The sequence below is a fragment of the Vigna unguiculata genome, chromosome 2, assembly GCF_037176805.1.
Source record: "Vigna unguiculata cultivar grain cowpea cultivar isolate G323 ecotype 2 chromosome 2, ASM3717680v1, whole genome shotgun sequence".
NCBI classification, from domain to species: Eukaryota; Viridiplantae; Streptophyta; class Magnoliopsida; order Fabales; family Fabaceae; genus Vigna; species Vigna unguiculata.
The window spans coordinates 9,909,961-9,927,775 of NC_140793.1; the positions used below are offsets into that span (position 1 = coordinate 9,909,961).

Below are 17,815 nucleotides of genomic sequence, written 5' to 3' on the forward strand. Positions count from 1 at the left end.
AAGGTATTGAGAATTGGGATTTTATGAATTGTAATGATATTTTGCTATTTTACTGTATGAGAGAAAATATCAAATATACAGTTGAGCCAGCTAAGCCATGAAAGTAGAAAGACAAGACAATATATTTTGACTTTCTGGTTGAGCACAACAAATTGAAGTTAAGCGACATGAGGAAACCTTCTTTGCAAAAAAATCTAAAGCACCAATCCATGAGGTTGAGCAACCAAGAAAACCCTCCCAAAGAGGAAAGGTAAAGTGCTAAGCACCAGGGCAAGGGGTTGAGTTGAGAAGGAAACCCACTTATGAAGAAATCCTGTGACTGAGCGTCAAAAGTTAGGCTGAGCACTGCCAAAAAAATCCTATAAATAAAGACCCCAGGTCTTCATTCTAGGCATTAAGTGGAGGCTCAAATATGCAGTAGTAGAGTAGGAATGAGTCTATGAGGCTAGAAAGACTATGTTCTAAATGTAAATACTATATGTCTAGATGCTATTGGATTTGTGTTGCATCATTCTACTCCATGAGTAGCTGATTTCTTTCTGGTGATATCAATGGAGTAGCAATCTTCTTATACTTTCTTTCCATTTAGATGTTTATATTTTTCTTTGATTTGGTTCATGCTTAATACTTGTCTCGGGGTACGCTTTAGAGCATGATCTAGTTGTTGGAAGGTCTTAGGAATGGGATTTCAACAACAGAACTAACTAATTTAAAACCAAATTAAACCAATTACCAGGGATGGAACTGTGTGTTTGGCCCCCAATGTTCTAACTCTTAATGCATGTATTAGGCAAATCTTATGTCAAGGAATTGAGCAAGCTAATTAAGACTTAGATAGGCATGACTAAAGGGGTTTGCATGTTCTTAGCCTTATAGATCATGGAAAGTAATATCTATCACCAAGATTATCTTCAGACATGACGATATATCTAGTTAAGTTGAACAGAAATCTAGAGCCTTGGAATAAGTCTTTAAGATTGAACCTCCGTAAGGTTACTAAGTAATCTTACTACAAGAGGAATCTGCGTAAGGTACATAAAACTTCATCTTGGATCAATTAATTCTACATATCTGAATTGGAAGTATTTGAATGTTGTTGTATTCATTGAATCTATCAAAGTTGTTTGTGAACGATTTGACTAATGTGACTAATAAAAATTAAAATATAGTAGATAAAAAAGTAATACCCAATTGTCCTTGGAGTTAAAAGTAATATGAAATGATATTTAGATTAGTTATAATTAATTTTGAAAATATTTTTGATGATGACAAAAAATATTATTATTATTTATTATTTCAATAAAATAAATATTATAATATAATTAATTTGAAAAATTAATTATTTTATTTTTTTTCTTCTTTATTAACGCAAAAAAAATATATTTGTAATAATAATATTTATTATTTGAATGAAATAAATAATATAATATAATTGATTTCAAAAATTAATTATGTGATGTTCCTGCTAGAACCAACTAAAGGAGATTTGATGGAATCGGGTACAAGACAAAATAGAACCGGTTAAAGAAGAAAAGTTCATGAATTTGGAATCTGAGTATAACAAAAATGGATTTAGATAAATGCATAAAAAACTTATGAATTTTTTTTATGCATGTGGGTGTAGTGTTGTACTTTTGAATAAAATAATCGAAACATATTAGTAAAATGTTAAATATCATTCTCAAATCTCGTCTTTGTAAGCCTTTTTTTTCAGTGTATAGAGTTTTGGGCCTGGCCTTTTCGGAGGCCCAAGGCTAGCCCTACAGTAGGACCCTATACCCTGCAGTGTTCACTCATTTGCTCTTGTATCCCTTCTCAGAAAACAGTTTCCTCTGCTCTCTTGTCCTCTGCTAGGGCACACCAGCCACACGTCTCCGAGCTACCAAGACCTCTTCTTTTCCAAGTAAGTGAACTTCGGGGCTTCTGGTCCGTTCATTTCCTTTTCCTCTCCGTTTAAAACGCGTGGGTCAAGTTGGGGTTAAGTTCTCTGAGCTCGTTTTGTCCCTTTTTTTCCGTGTTTCAGCTCATTCCAGGAGCTGTAGTACCCCTTAGTTCAGATCGGGTTGCTTTTGGTGCTCAATATAGAGGTAAGGGAAGCTAGATTCATCGGTCTTAAATTATTCTTGGCTGTTTTTGGTCGTTGTATGTTTATATGTGTGCATAGTGTGCTTTTGTTGGATGAAATGGAGTTGCATGTGTGTTTGGGAGTGGATCTGGGCGGTTTCCGCCACTGCATGTGGGTTGACAGTGGTGAGCTCTGCTATTCTCGCCCAAGCGAGCTCGTCTCGCCTAGGCGAGGGTATCAGAATGCTCACCCTGGTCCTGCCTCGAGCACTCGCTCAGGCGAGGGGCTGCATTTTTGGGCGACAGGCCAGCTCGCTCAGGCGAGACAGCGTCGCCTGAGCGAGAAATCGTGAAACCTTCCAAGACCCAATGTTGTAGGCTCGCCTAAGCGAGAGCCAGTCGCCTGAGCGAGACAGCTTCTCTCGCCTGGGCGACTACTCTTAGCTTGAGCGAGGCTGCTACAGCGGGTGGTTCCAATTCTGTTTTCTCTCTTTGTTTGATGGGTGAATTTTGTGATTTATTTATTTACCCCTTTCTTTCAAAACCTAAAGAATGTGAATATGTTTATGTGGTTGTTTGAATCCTATGAACTAAAAATTTGTATATTGGCATGAATAACACATGGATTTTGTTTGGTTGGTTGGTTGAGAACTTGCATGAGAATTGGATGTTTCGAGAAAAAAGTGGTGGATATGGTATGAAACATAAATTTGGTGTGATAGGCGTAATTCCATGAGTCCCGTGGGGAGACTTTATGGTGGCGTGTAGTGTATATATTAAGATAAGGATTCAAGTAAGGATCGCATCCCGAAACTCTAAAGGGTCAGTGAGTCTCAAGTAGAGCAAACTGACCCAAGTGGTGAGAGTAGCGGGAGGCCCTAGTCTTTGGCAGGATAATGGCCTTAGACGCTTAAAGGCTAACCTCGTGAGTGGTAGGGTGAAACCCATTGGCAATGGCTCTGCAGAGCAGTAGAGGCCACCACGAGTGCAAGCATCCAGTGAATCCGATCTTAACATATGTATCCGGATAATTGAGTCATAGAGTTTTGCTTGCTTGTCATAACATGAATTATGTGCCTCTGTGTTGTATGTCTGGGAATGTTTATGTACTTATTCCTTTATACCATGATAAGTCTTATATTGCACCAGCTTACCCTTGCATGTTGTGTTTGTTTTCTGTTATGTTTTCTCTTTTGCGATGATCACCTTCTGGTGGGAGCAGATGAGAGGGAGGTTCGAGATGGATCCGGGAGACGCAGCGGTGCGGCTTAGTTTTCCCTATCTGGATGCCTTAGGGGCAGATTCATGGCCATGGGGCCTTTAGAAATGGTTGCCCAGTGGCAACTCCTTTTGCAAAACTGTTGGATTCTGTTAGTTTTCTTTTAGTTGTGGCATGGTTGTATGCCCAGGTTTTCCTCTAAGTACTCCTATGGATGACTGTAATAGTTACTTTTCGTACGTTTCATGTTTATCTGATTGGTTCTCGTTATCAAAATTTTGTGATGCTTTATTTGGTAGAGTAATCTATTAAAATGGGATGTCACAGTCTTGGTAGCGGGATGCAATATGGTAATATATCTTGCAAATCACATTTCATTCCTCTCCATTCAGTCAAAACAAATACAATAAATCTCTCCCATCATCACTCCTTATCACCTTGCAACAATAAATCTACCCAAAAGCAACAATAAATCCACCCAAAAAAAAAAATACGCCTTCAATCAGTTTTTTTTTTTCATTTTGATCACCTCAATTTGTAATTTACATCAGAAAACCTAGGAGGTTATTTTTAATTGAGTCATGATTTTCACTATTGGGGATTACCACTTTGGTGAGTCATACTAGGCTTAATAAACGATGATTTGGGTCCAAGTTTCTGTGTGCTGATTATGTGCTTTGATGAGTCAATTGGATAGACCCCTAACCTAGTATTTATGCAAACATTCCTAGTAATAGGACACATATTACATGGACTATTTCATGTTCTCTTTCATGTGTTCAAACAGAGGAATATAAATCAATTCTTGATGTGAACTTCCGTTATAACATACAATAACTCACTCACTAAAAACTATTATACTGTATAACTCATTCTTAACATTTTGCAGACATTTGACACATTTCTATATACCGATATTTAGAAATGGAAGCATATATTCCATATTAAAATGACATCAATATTATTTCGCACTTTGAAGAAGAATTATTCTTAATATTCTCCACTTAAAAGAATATTTTTTCTTTGATAAAATGTGAAAGTGACTTTTATATATATATATATATATATATATATATATATATATATATATATATATATATATATATATATATATATAATTGCTACCATGAATTTTAAAATCCAAGTCTCTTTTAGTAGCACAAATAGTGTTGCATTCTTTTTATAATTTATATATAATTTTAACTATCATGATACATGGCCAATATTATAATTTTTTAGTTCATAAATTTATGACAAATATCATTGTTTTAGATCAAAGCCTACAAATACTTTTATTCTTTCGTATTATACTAATGTTTAATTTTAGTTTCTTTATGATTTTAGTCATGATTTCATTTTTTTTTAAGAACAAACACTTAGTTATTATTACATGTTGTTGATATATGTCTAGTTATTTAAAATATCAAATAACGTAATGTGAGAAAAACGAGACTAACAAGAGTTCGAGATACTTTTCAATCACATCAAAGAAAAAAAAAACATATAATGAATACAATTTCAATCTATCTATATACAAATAATATAAAAATCTGGTATACTATTACAAATATTTTTTAATAAACTGATGTTAATTATGTCATATATATAGTATGCATTTATTTCACTGTGCAAGCATGTTTTGGTTTTGATGGTTAATATATTGAGGGTAGATTTTAAGAATAATGCAGAAGAGGATACATACGATGTGGTCAGAAAATGATATCAATCGTTGTAACGTGGGATAATAGATGATGAGCATGCTTGGGTTGGGTGGGAAATAGTCACATAAGAGAGTTGAAATAAGGGGTTTTCAAACCATTGCATTCCATGTGCAACTTCTACTTTAGGTACTTTTACTAATAATTCATATCACAAACCTCAAATGCTTTGCTTCTACCCTTCTAATTTATTATCACAAGTCATAAAGTTACACGTTTACATTTTAAAATTGTGCATCTTAATATACTAACTTTTTAACATAACAACATGCAAACCGTGATACATTGAACTATTTTCATGGGTAAATTGTCTCATAGTTGATGTCTAGAACTAGATTTTTTGTTATCTAATAATTATGTATACATTAAGTTAGTTAGATTTTTGTTTTAACTCTAACTAACTTTTATCCATCTTATGTGTCTTACTTTCGATATATACAATGGTTAGAGTATCTCTTTTATTTTGTGTGACGTCCTAATTATTATCTTTTTCTTCATCAAAGAAAATTATAACATCTTTTATTTATTAAATATTTCACAAATCTTATTTATAAAGCTAATATTTTACATGAGTATACACCATAATTATACAATATAAACTTATATCACATATATCTTATAGTTATTTTCCTTTTCCTAATAATTTTACAACTTTATTTTTATTCTTTTTCAGAGTAGACTAGTCCACCTACATTGTGTAAAAAGGAATTCACATAAGTCGTGATAGTCAGAATTGTAAATATAACGATAATGGGTCGTGTCAAATTAATTAGGAGTGATGTGTCAAGAAGAGACAACACTTATGTTCCTTAGCCCTTAAAAATTATTGTATTGTTTTTGCACATCGATGGTTCATTGCATTCCGGTAAAGATGACTTGGATGATTGCATTAAATTTACTAATAAAAGGAAATGTTATCTATCCATTTGTTATATGCATATATTTTAAAATTTTATTTTTCATGCACAAACAACTAAATAGAAAAATAAATACCATAAAAATAATATGAAATAAAATTCAACATTTATGTACACTTTATTTTTAATTGAACAAGTGTAAATTACTTTTGTAGTGACTAGTCAGTATATATAAATGAGCTTCAAATAGTCAATAACAATAATTAAAGAACATCTTCTCTTGAATTAAATTTACTCATTTAAATCCCCAAAGATACAATCTTTGTAACGACACATTAAAAAAATAAACTTAATTAATGAAACATCACATAGAATAGTATAAAGGGCATTGTCATGGAGTAGAAATGTTACTGCTTACAATTATCCAAAATACTTATAGAGAAAGACTAAGACACACCACGATGCAATTAACAAAATGAAATAAAGGTTTAACGGTATCCAAAATACATGCTCATGGAGCAAGACAATACATAGGCCACAGTGTTAGTATTATGGTGCTTGATTTAGTCCCACATCGCTTAGAATTGTGAGATGTGGTTCTCTATTTTACTATATAAGAGACCTTATGTAAAGCTTTGAGATACACCAGAAATAAAAAATACTTCCTAGTGTAGTCGTGGACGTAGGCATACACATTGTACGCCGAACCACGTTAAATTCTCTGTGTCTATTTTTTCTCTCCTTTATTCTTTCCTTTATTGCCTTGTTCCTAACACACAATGCCTTAAAAGAAAACTTGGAGTAAGGGGATCCAACCCAAGATAAGCTAAGCAACGGAATTTCCATCACACTGATGACCACAAGGGGTTCCCACATCTGCTCACATCAATAAATTGATGATCATCGCAAAAGGAGAAAATCACACATAAGAAAAACAAGCAAACAAAAAGGGGGTAAGCTAGTGTAAAAATGTTTTAGCATACATTTGATCATACAGTTTAACAGCCAAGAATACATAATCCAACCAAGCATGTGATAGCAAACAAGTAAGACTCTAAAACTCGATTATCCAGATACATATTATTAGTCGGATTCACTAGATGCTTGCACTTGCGGTGGCCTCTACTGCTTTGTAGAGCCATTGCCAATGGGTTTCACCCTACCACGCACAAGGTTAGCCTTCATCTAAGGCATTATCCTGCCAAAGACTAGGGCCTCCTGCTACTCTCACCACTTGAATCAGTACACTCTACGTGAGACTAACTAACTCTTTAGAGCTTCAGGATGCAATCCTTACTCGAATCCTTACTTAATTATATACTAAGGCACCACCACGAAACCTTACTAAGAGGTTCGTGGAATTACGTCCATTACCTGAGGCACCACCATGAGCTCTCACTAAGAGGGTCATGGAATTACGTCCTTAGATGAGGCACCACCATGAACTCTCACCAAGAGGTTCATGGAATTACGTCCCTATATGAGGCACCACCATGAACTCTCACCAAGAGGTTCATGGAATTACGTCCTAACCATACCATAGCCATGTTTCACCAACCAGCCACAATTTATCAAAGCATAATAGTCTCATGCCAATATTCAACCAACCAACCAACAATTCATGTTTTCCATTTCATACTCAACAAAGTAAAATCTCATTCTCATTTAATCTCATACAATATACATGGCATCATACTTCATTCTTTTACAGTAAAACACTTTATCAGGCAGGCAAGCAACCACATCAGGGAACCAATCAGAACTAGAGCACGAAACTTGCCCCAGTATCGCTCAGGCTAGAAGTCCTCGCTCAGGCGGGAGAGGTTCTCTCACTCAAGCGAGCCCTTCTCACCTAGGCGAGAGCTCGAGCAGTGGAACAGTGGCTTCTGCGATTTCTCACTTAGGCGAGACCTCCTCATCTGAGCGAGATTGCTCCTCGCTCAAAACGAAGGCTCGTCGCCTGAGCGACAGTTGGAGCAGAAAACCTGGGTGAGATTTTGCTAGTCTCGCCTAGGCGAGACACGCTCGCTTGGGCGAGAAAACCGGTGCCCCTCCACTATTCACGCGTGCAACAGCTAGGCATTCGAGACTCAATTGACATTTATCAATATTCCAAGCAATCACAACAACACCCAAGCATCTTAAACACGAAACAAAGCTAAAACAGGCAGATATAAAGAAAACACGAAAATCTTAGCTTCTCTTACCTAGAAAAAGGCTAGCAAAAGACACCGACAACTAAACAGCTGAGCATTATAGCTCCAAGAGCAGGTTCATGAGTTGAAAATAGTGGAATAGATTGAACACAAGGTTACTAAGGTGAACCCTAACTAGAACCATGAAATATCAAACCAGAGGAGAAAGAGTAAGAGTTGAGAACCAACTTACGTGAAAGAAAAATGGGTTTGAGCTAGCTTGACAAGGAGTAGATGCCAAACCCTAGCAGAGCTTGCTGCTACAGTTCAAAGAGGGAGGAGGGGAAGAGTTTTCTGAAAAATTGGCAGAATGAGAGTGTTAGGTCTGATTTAGAGGTTTTAGGCATCCTATTGACCAGTCTTAGGCCCAACCGATTAGGGTAGGCCTTTAAACATTGGGGCAGAATCAAAGTGAAGCTTACAATCTCCAAATGCAAATTACCTTAGATATTTAGGTTTCTCTCTCTGTATTGACCCTGCCTCTTTTCTTTTACTTATTCTCTTCAGTCCACTCTCGCTTTTTTTTCACCCTCTTATAATCACTTCACGTTGGTATTTATAGGAGAAATGATAATCATTGCATTTGGTTCAATTAAACTAATTTTTGAGTTCACTATTTTCGTTTGGTAGGGTATGAATTGCTATTAGAGATTTTTCTTTCTTTTGATTCACAGTAAAAAAAATAAAATTTATCATATGCATATGTCAACATATGATATCATTACGGTTATCTATTACCTTTTATTACTTTTAACAATAATAATAGTTTATATATAGATTTTAACCTTATATTTGTATATAACAGTTATTGCACTTACTAAATATAACATAATATAGATATTATAACATATAACTATTGTTCCATTTTTATTTTTATTTTAGTAATAATATTAATATTATTATGATTTTATCCATATAATAACTAAAAATTTATTTTACAATTATTGTAACCATTTTATTTTTCTATCAGTAAGTTTATATTATAAAAAAAATTACTTGACAAATTTATTTATTTATCCCTATATAATATAATAACACACACATATATATATATATATATATATATATATATATATATATATATATATATATATTATTTATCCCTATATAATATAATAACACACATATATATATATATATGATATGATCCTAATTTATTTTGTTTTGAAAATATGTTATTATAATTTTTTTTTGGGATGTTACAATTCTTCCTGAGTTACATATATTTTGTCCTCGAAATTTCTATTGAGTTAAAATAAATGAGGGTAAATTCCTCTTTTTTTTTCTTTTAATTTTTTATATAGTATCTTCATTAATTTCATTCCAAATGACTTTTACTAGTGGAATTGAGTATATGTAATCACTAAAGAGATGCTTAAATTGGACTAGAAAGATCTCAGTAGGCAGAATCTCATTCTGTAGAATTATGGTGACTCGTTGGTCAAAGGTGAGCTTGCTTAAGGAATCCAAAGTCAGAGAATTGATATACTTTGTAGTCACTGGTCGAGCATAAGCTCGTTGAGCATGTTTAGAGGAATTTATCTTTGAGAGCTCTAGTGATTCACTCGCTAATGAGCCATCTAATCGTTGGTCGAGTGAACTTTTGTGCACTTTTTGCCCATCGAATGGATGGTATTGTTGAGCGAAGGCATTAAAATCTAGCATTTACCTTATGTGATGTTTTTAGATGTGTGGTAGCAAGTGTGAATTATTTCTTAGAACATGAATGGTGTATGGGATTGAATATATGGTTGTGAGAATGAAATATGATATGGTTACTAGAATCTCAAGGAGAGATTCTATGTGATGATATTTTTAGTGTGCGCATTGATATAAGGATTCAATATGGAGGTATGATTTCTCTAATAACTACTCACACTCAAGTTGAGTAGAGTAAATTATGTCATTAAGAGAAGAATGAGGTCCTAGTTGCTAGATTTGCTCAAGTTCTAGGTGCAAAGAAGACTTACCTTATGAGTGGTTAGGTGATAACCCTTTGAGGCCAAAATTTGCAAAGTTTGGGAACCATCGCAGGTGCACACCACTAGTGAGTCCGATGTCAAATGCATGTATTCGGATAATCGACTCTAGTGTCCACTGATTTTATGATTATATGCAAATTGTGTGTGTTATCTTGTAACCTAATTTTAGTTTTCATAATAGTCCTTGTTTACATCAGCTTACCCTATTGCATGTTTGTGTGCTTGTTTTTTGTTATCTCTTTTGCAATGATCACTTAATGGTGTGAGTAGAGGAGGATGCAAGTGATGATACTCCTCTTTTGGCTAGTAGTGAGGATGTAGAGTAGAGTCTGATAACATAGAGGCAACTTTTGTGTTGCTTAGAGATGGAAAACTCTAGGTTTCTTTTTGTGCTTAGTTTTGTAAATAGGTTGATATTACTATAGTTATTCTGGGATGACTGTATTAATACTTTATATTCATTTTGCACTATCTGTTTTGCTTTATGATTGTAAAATATTTTGTTTAATAATTTTAAAATTATTAAATGGAATGTTACAATATAAAAAATAAAATACCGTTTTACCTAAATAGCACATTTACATTTAAAAGTTATCCTAATTGTCAAATATTTATATAGATAATATAGATTTTTTTAGTCCATTATAATTCAATTTTATTGAGAATTTGAGAACTTTTAAAAATATGAGAAGTATAAAATATATGAAAGATATATGATATAAAAGAACTTGTTATATTTTATATATTATATATATATATATATAAATAAATAAAACAAAATGTAACATAATATCAAATATAAATTACTTATAATATCTTAATCTTAATATAAATAATAACTAATTTCAGAAAGATATTACAAATATTTGTTCATGTAAATAAAATAAATTATTTAAATATTCTCAACAGATTTTTAGAAAATCGAATTTTTCAATGAATTCTTTCTAAATCATAATGAAAAAAAATGATGTTTCAAGAATTAAATTTGAACTTATTCTCCAACATGCTTTTCCGATTATAATTGAAAATTGAATTATTCAAAAATAAAATTCTGACATGAAAAAAAGAAAGATATAATTTGTGTAAATATTTTGCTATCTAGATAATTTTTAATAGATGTGTGGTATTTAAGTAAAAAACATTAAAAGAAAGTGGAACTAGAAACGAAGATTTTGAAAGGAATCTATGTTAGAAAGATGATAAAAAATAAAGGTTATGGTGTAGTCGAAGTCCAACAAATGAGATGATGAGAAGCATTAAATTGTGCAGAGCTGCACATTGTTTAATGCCCTGTGAAGAAATGAAGTAACCAATGTTGAAGAAAGAGAAGATGATTGTCCACTTTAAACACCACAACCTCCATTAAAGGCACTGTACCATTGCTTCCACCCTACCCATTTCATCATCAACACCACAACAATCCCTACACCTATAGGACCATCCCTTACCTTCACATTTCACTTTCACCCTATTAAACTCACAATAAATAATTAAATCTCATCGCCTCGTAAATCCAATCGTAGAAATGCCAAACTCTCATTCTGGATTCTGTTTCCTAATTCTCCTAACAACACATGCAAATGTTCACCAAAAATATCAATATAATATACTATTCTCCTGTCCACCAAACATATATACAACAACCCACCAGAAGGGCACAAACAATTAATAATAACTATAATTCAACTTTGTGTAAACTATTTCTTTTCTTAATAATAATAACTGTTTAAACTCTGGAATTATTTTTTTGCTCTTTAAAATTGTTATACAGTTATAATCTGTGACGATTTTCAAAATTATAAATACCCACATAAACAATTATATATCAAAACTTAACTAAAATTAAAAAATATTTAAAAAGTCATAAATAATTGTATAACCTACCAACTAATTAAACTTTCTCAAACTCAAAATCAACAGTATGAATAGCATGAGAGGCAGTGAAGTCAATTTCTCTTAAAGCAACCAAATTTTTACTATTAACAGCAAAATTGTACCTGGAGCACAAATTAAATGAGCAGGTATAAGAATATGAACAATGTTTGCACTATTGGAATATCTATATTCACACATTAACTCAAAACTTTGTATAACGTATAAGATAGTTGAAAATTCAAGTGAGATACATCTAATAAAACATAAAAAAGGTGAACATCATATAAGATTTATAAATTTATTGTCTTTTGAATTGAAAATAAGGTGAATCATTTGTATAAGTTAAACTCAGATCATATTTATATAATTCATCTGCAAAGCATTTTTCTGTGAAAAGAATGACTCATAAGTGATATCAAGTCACATTTATGGTGATATTTTTGTTATAATATCTAAAACATGCTCATGAAAACTTGATTATCAATTGGATTAGGCAACTCTTGAATGCGTCTACTACACATTCTTCCCCCAAAATACAAACAGTGAAATTCAATGATAAGTTCAATTATTTGTACGATGAAAATAAGTGTTACCAGCATACACTGTTAGGTCCTTACCCTTCACCTGTGGAACTGTAAGGAGATGTGACTCGGAGACATTGACATTACTGTTTTGTATTCCATTTGTAGAGTGGCCCCTCTTGCTTTCTTCTTTCAACACTAAGAAAGCAAGTGTTCAGAAACTACTACTAGTGGTGACAATTTTTTAGAATCAAAGACTTGACCTACCCTTCATACAATTGTAATCACAAATGAATCATAGGATAGTTGTAGGAACCAAGTTGTACAAACAATGCTGCTGATAAGAACTTCATAAATATCTCTCTGTAAGTTTTTTCTGTTGATTGAAGTTTGTCTCAGGCTTAATCCTACAAGATTAAGGTATTGTACTTGTATGCAAAATCATTGAATAGAGAAATGAAATTAGATGGAAAAAAGAGTGTCAACTTGTGTCATAGCAAAATACAGAAGTACTACAATACAGGTTGCTGTAACTAATATCCCTATGAAGTTAAAGCCAAAGTTGAACTACTATATTGATTAAAGACCTATATAAGAATTTAGGAAGAGAATGATGATCAATGGGAAAGTCTTAGGGGCATAGCACAAAGAGGCTATGGAATGGAAAGTGTTGTTAACATCACCATCATTTGTGTTAGATTCTACCAATTTGATCTGCTGCTGGCATGGTTTTACCCCAAATGGAACATGATTTGTTGCCAATGCTCCAAGAGGGCAACAGAGGTTGGGGTTGTTCCAGGCCCCAAAACGTGTTCCCATTTTTCCATAAAAGTCCATAGAGAATTTGAGCTCTCCTGCAAGATTGTTACCACTAACATAGAGTGCGTTGAGAGAAGGGAGAGTTGATAGTTTTGGTGAAAGGTTGCCTGTGAGGTTGTTGTCACTGAGGCCTAGAAATCTCAACCTCTTCAATTCTAACATAGACTCAGGAATTTCCCCATTCAAGCCCATGTTAGAGAGATCCAAACTCACCAAGTTATGAAGGTTTTCCCAGTTCAGGGTCCTGATATCTCCACCTATTGCATTGTTGGACAAAACCATTTCCTCTAAAGAATACATCTCTTGAATGCTCAATGCCAACCCACCAGAGAATCTGTTATCCCCAAGGTCCAAAAGGCTCAGATTCTTCAGATAACCAAATTCCTTCAACAGATTCCCCTCCAAATGGTTCTTGCTCACATCAAGCTTCAAAAGGGAGGTTAAGCATCCAAGTGTTAAAGGTAAAGACCCGGATAGTGAGTTTCTGCTTAAATCAAGTATCAACAAGTCACTCAGTGTACTGAAAATATCTGGAATGTGTCCACTCAGATAGTTTTCTGCAAGGACAAGCCTTTTCAACTTGTTCAGGTTGCCAATCTCTGCTGGAATTTCACCTGTTAAACCATTTTCTAACAGTACTAGGGACTGAAGCTTCTTGAGGACACCAAAACTTGAAGGGATTTTTCCAATGAGACCTGTGTTTGATCTAAACTCAAGTGATTTTAAGCTGCCGGCCAGATTTTCCCAGTTTGCATTGGGGATTGTAACCTGATGCCTGCGTTGTGATCTAAAGCATTTGAATAGGGATAGAGATTTGAGATGCTTCAGCTCAAACAAATGTGGTTTGAATTCCACATTTTTGGCACAACTTAGAGAATTCTCTTGGGTTGGTCCAATGTTCAAGGCAGTAATATACCAAAATCCATCAAACAGATCACAAGAAACCCCCTGCAGCAGAAAACAATACTGAGTATCAGTTAAACAATCTTTTAATATCATGTAATGTTTTGGAACATTTTTGTAAAGAGAAAATGGCTTAATAGGAAACAGCTATAGTGATTACTTATTAGCATGCAATATTTTTCAAGGACCAGATTAACTGGCAGGGAAAAAAAGAAGACAAAATAACTGATGTTCATACTTTGAAGCCATCATTTTGTAAGAAAAAAGATAATAAGAATTTGAAATTCTTGAATGAAAGGATGGTCTCATAACTTCAAACAGAAATAGTTTAAAATGTGCTAAACTTTTCCACAGCACAGTGTAAAGGTAGTTGCTAGAAAATTTTGCACTTTGATGTATAGTTATTGAGAAGGGTGAAAACTGAAAGGCACCTGAATAGGAGTCCAACCACAAGGATCTGGATAGAGATCTGAGCCATTCCACCAGTGACCAACAAAACCTTGAATGGTGGAGAATAGAGCATCTTTCTCAGCCTTCTCCATAGGAGCAATGTCAAGTTCTACTTGTCCATGACACCAAGCACTGAGAGAGATGATGAAGAGAGCAATGATGGCATGAGAAAAAGGCTTGAAGTTCCTCATGAGGTAAAGAGTGAAAGCAGCAGTAGCATGAACAGGATAAACTCAAGGTGTGGAGGGAGCAAAATTGATGAAACAAAGACAAGCAAAAGGAGCTATTGCACAATTTGCATAGTGATTTTGATACACAAATGATTTTTGACATAGAAACAAGATGGAACTAAATTACAAGAAAAAGGACAGACAAAGGAGGAGGAGGAGCAGGTGAGTTAATCCCTCAACAGTAACGAAGCATGTGAAGACAAAAGAAATAGCAAGATGGGTCCCTACGGTATTTTAGGCAGTGGTATTTTGCATCAGGAAAGGAAGAACAGGATCCTGAAATTGTGTTCAAAACTTAAGAGGAAAAGGAGAAGAATAATTGTAGAGGAAGAACAAATGCATAACAAGAAACCTGACTTCTTTTCCTCTTTGTGTTTATGGAAAAGCTAAGGAAGTATATAGCAGATATAAGGGAACAACACAAGATGTTTTGTTAGCTCAGTTCTCGAAGCTCAAAGTCATAATATTAAACACCCTAATATGGCCAGAGCTGTATCAACTCACTGAAGGCCTATATATAAGATGAAAGCGACATTATTGAACACTCTTTCTCATTCAATTATTGAATGCCACATTATTATCATTCTTATCTAACCAATAAATAAGGAAAATACTTAACATTTTCCATCACAAAGTCATAATATCTTATATCTTTTCACCAATACCTTAGAGACTGGTATGCATTTTTCAAAGTAAAAACTTCCAACTATTTAAGAATAGAATGGTTTTTAAGGTAGTATATATACATGAACTAATTACTCTTCTTATTATACTTGTGTGTAATTTTAACATGTCTCATTAGATTGATTAAGGGTATTATGAAAAATGTTTTTAAACTTTGATACATTTTTTATCTCCCAAATTTTAAAAATGAAATTGCGTTAATTTTTTTTACATGTCAAACATGTTTTAAGATAACGTTTCATTGGTTTTGACATGTTACAACTCAAACCTCACTTTTAAACATTATTTAACAAGTCCAAAAACATTAACGTCATTAAATTAAAAAAATTATATCCATTTAATTTTAAAATTTTGAGACTAAAATATATCAAAATTTGAGAGAGAAATAAATTCTAATTTCGTGTCCCCAAACCTAAAACATATTTAACCCAAAATTTAAAGTGTGATTTTGGGATATAGAAGGAGAAAAATGACATTAGTAGGGGACCATATCATGCATGCAAAAAATGAAAGGTGCATGTAAGTGCATGCAAGACAAAGTAGGTTTTTATCTGTTATTGCCTTGTTGTCTTGTTTTGGTGGTGGTGGCCTGGGGGATTTTAACAGCCCTCTGAAACTGCAGAGGGTAAAAAGGACAACATATCACAGTGCCTTTGAAAACTGAAGCTAACCATATTGTTTTCATTGCATTGCATTGCGGTTGGATCATGAGGACCACATTATTTTGTACCATAAAAACCACTTCTGAGTTTTGCTGGTGCTCAAAATTTGTAGGGTGTGAATGCAATTCCTGTCTCTGGCAAAAGGAGAAGAAAGATGATAGTAATAGTATTGTTGTATGATTATTTAGTGGAAAAATGTTGTGGTTTATAAAAAATGTGAATAATCATTGAGTGCCTTTCCCTTTGTATGAGTATGGGTTAAGGAAGAAGAATTTTTGCTTTATTATTATATATTTTGACAAAAAAGGAAAACTTTCATGTCTTTATTCAAGTACTTTTGTTTGGATCCTATAGTAGTTTTAAACCAAAGACATTTTTTTGAAGTACAAAGAATACTTATACCATCTTTGATCAATTTTAAGTGCTGCAAGTATTGGATATGGTTTTTGTTCTTTTGTAACTCAATGATTTTGCAGGACTTAATTGGATACTTTTGATATCGTTTGAATTGGTAGTTTTTATACAAATTAAGTTATACAACATTATATTGATCTGCATGTTAGGTAATGAGTAATAACTACTGTTTTCTTGATACCTGAGAAATTATTATAAATTATTTCAAATTATATGTCAGAGAATTTATTTTGTAAGTGAGTTTAATGGTATGATAAAATTTTAGTTATAATTAAAAAGTTGTTGTAAAATGAACTAAGGACGATAAATAATTGACTCTGCATAAGATTTAATTTTACTTGTTCATAATTATAAGATTAAAATACTCCATTCATCCATGTTTTTGTTGAAAAATCTTAAATAGGTCCTAAGATTTTTTTTAGTATCAATTAGGTCCATATTTTTGAAAATGTGTAACAATTAGGCCCATTCCGTTAGTATGATGTTAACGGTGTTAAGGACATGCCACGTATGAGCTCCTCATTTTTTTGAATTTTGAATTTTAAATTTTAAATTTTTTTAAATTTTTTTTAAATTTTTTTAATTTTTTTTTGAAAATTATTCATGCTACGTGTCACATCAATATTGTGCCACGTGTCAAGTCAGTAAGGTGACACGTGTCAAGTCATTGTTTGAATCTCAATTTGGTCCATATATTTGTTATTTTAATTATATTTTAGTCCATTTTTTTTTTAATTTTCAATTTCATCTTCTCCAAATTGAGATCAAATTTAACTTTTATATAAATTTTATAATGATATTTTTATTAAACAATTTTAATAATATTAAGTTTATTTTTTATTTTGTTTTAAAATTTTAAAATATTTATTTTAACTTGTTACAAAATTGTTTTAAATAATTTATATACAAATGTTAGAGTTGGTTTAAAAATAACAATTTTATAAATTTAAATATAAAATTTTAAAACAATTTTGTAAAAGGTTAAAATAAATATATTTAAAAAATTTTAAAAAAATGGACTGAAATGTAATAAAAATAACAAATATATGGACCAAATTGAGATTCAGACAATAATTTGACACGTGTCACCTTACTAACGTGACACGTGGCACAATATTGACGTGACACGTGGCATGAATAATTTTCAAAAAAAAATTAAAATTTTAAAAAAAATTAAAAAAAATTAAAAAAAAATCAAAAAAATGTGGAGCTGACACGTGGC

General features: G+C 32.8%; 1 protein-coding gene across 1 annotated transcript; it reads right to left on the reverse strand.

Annotated features, from left to right (window-relative positions):
• Positions 1–12,893: 12,893 nt before the first annotated feature.
• On the reverse strand, positions 12,894–15,304 carry LOC114173155 (uncharacterized). Its single transcript, XM_028057401.2, has 2 exons — positions 14,585–15,304; positions 12,894–14,198 (listed from the first exon to the last, which is right to left on the reverse strand). The coding sequence occupies exons 1-2, from the start codon at positions 14,792–14,794 to the stop codon at positions 13,011–13,013; spliced, it is 1,398 nt and encodes a 465-aa protein (XP_027913202.1). The 5' UTR covers positions 14,795–15,304; the 3' UTR covers positions 12,894–13,010.
• Positions 15,305–17,815: the final 2,511 nt, after the last annotated feature.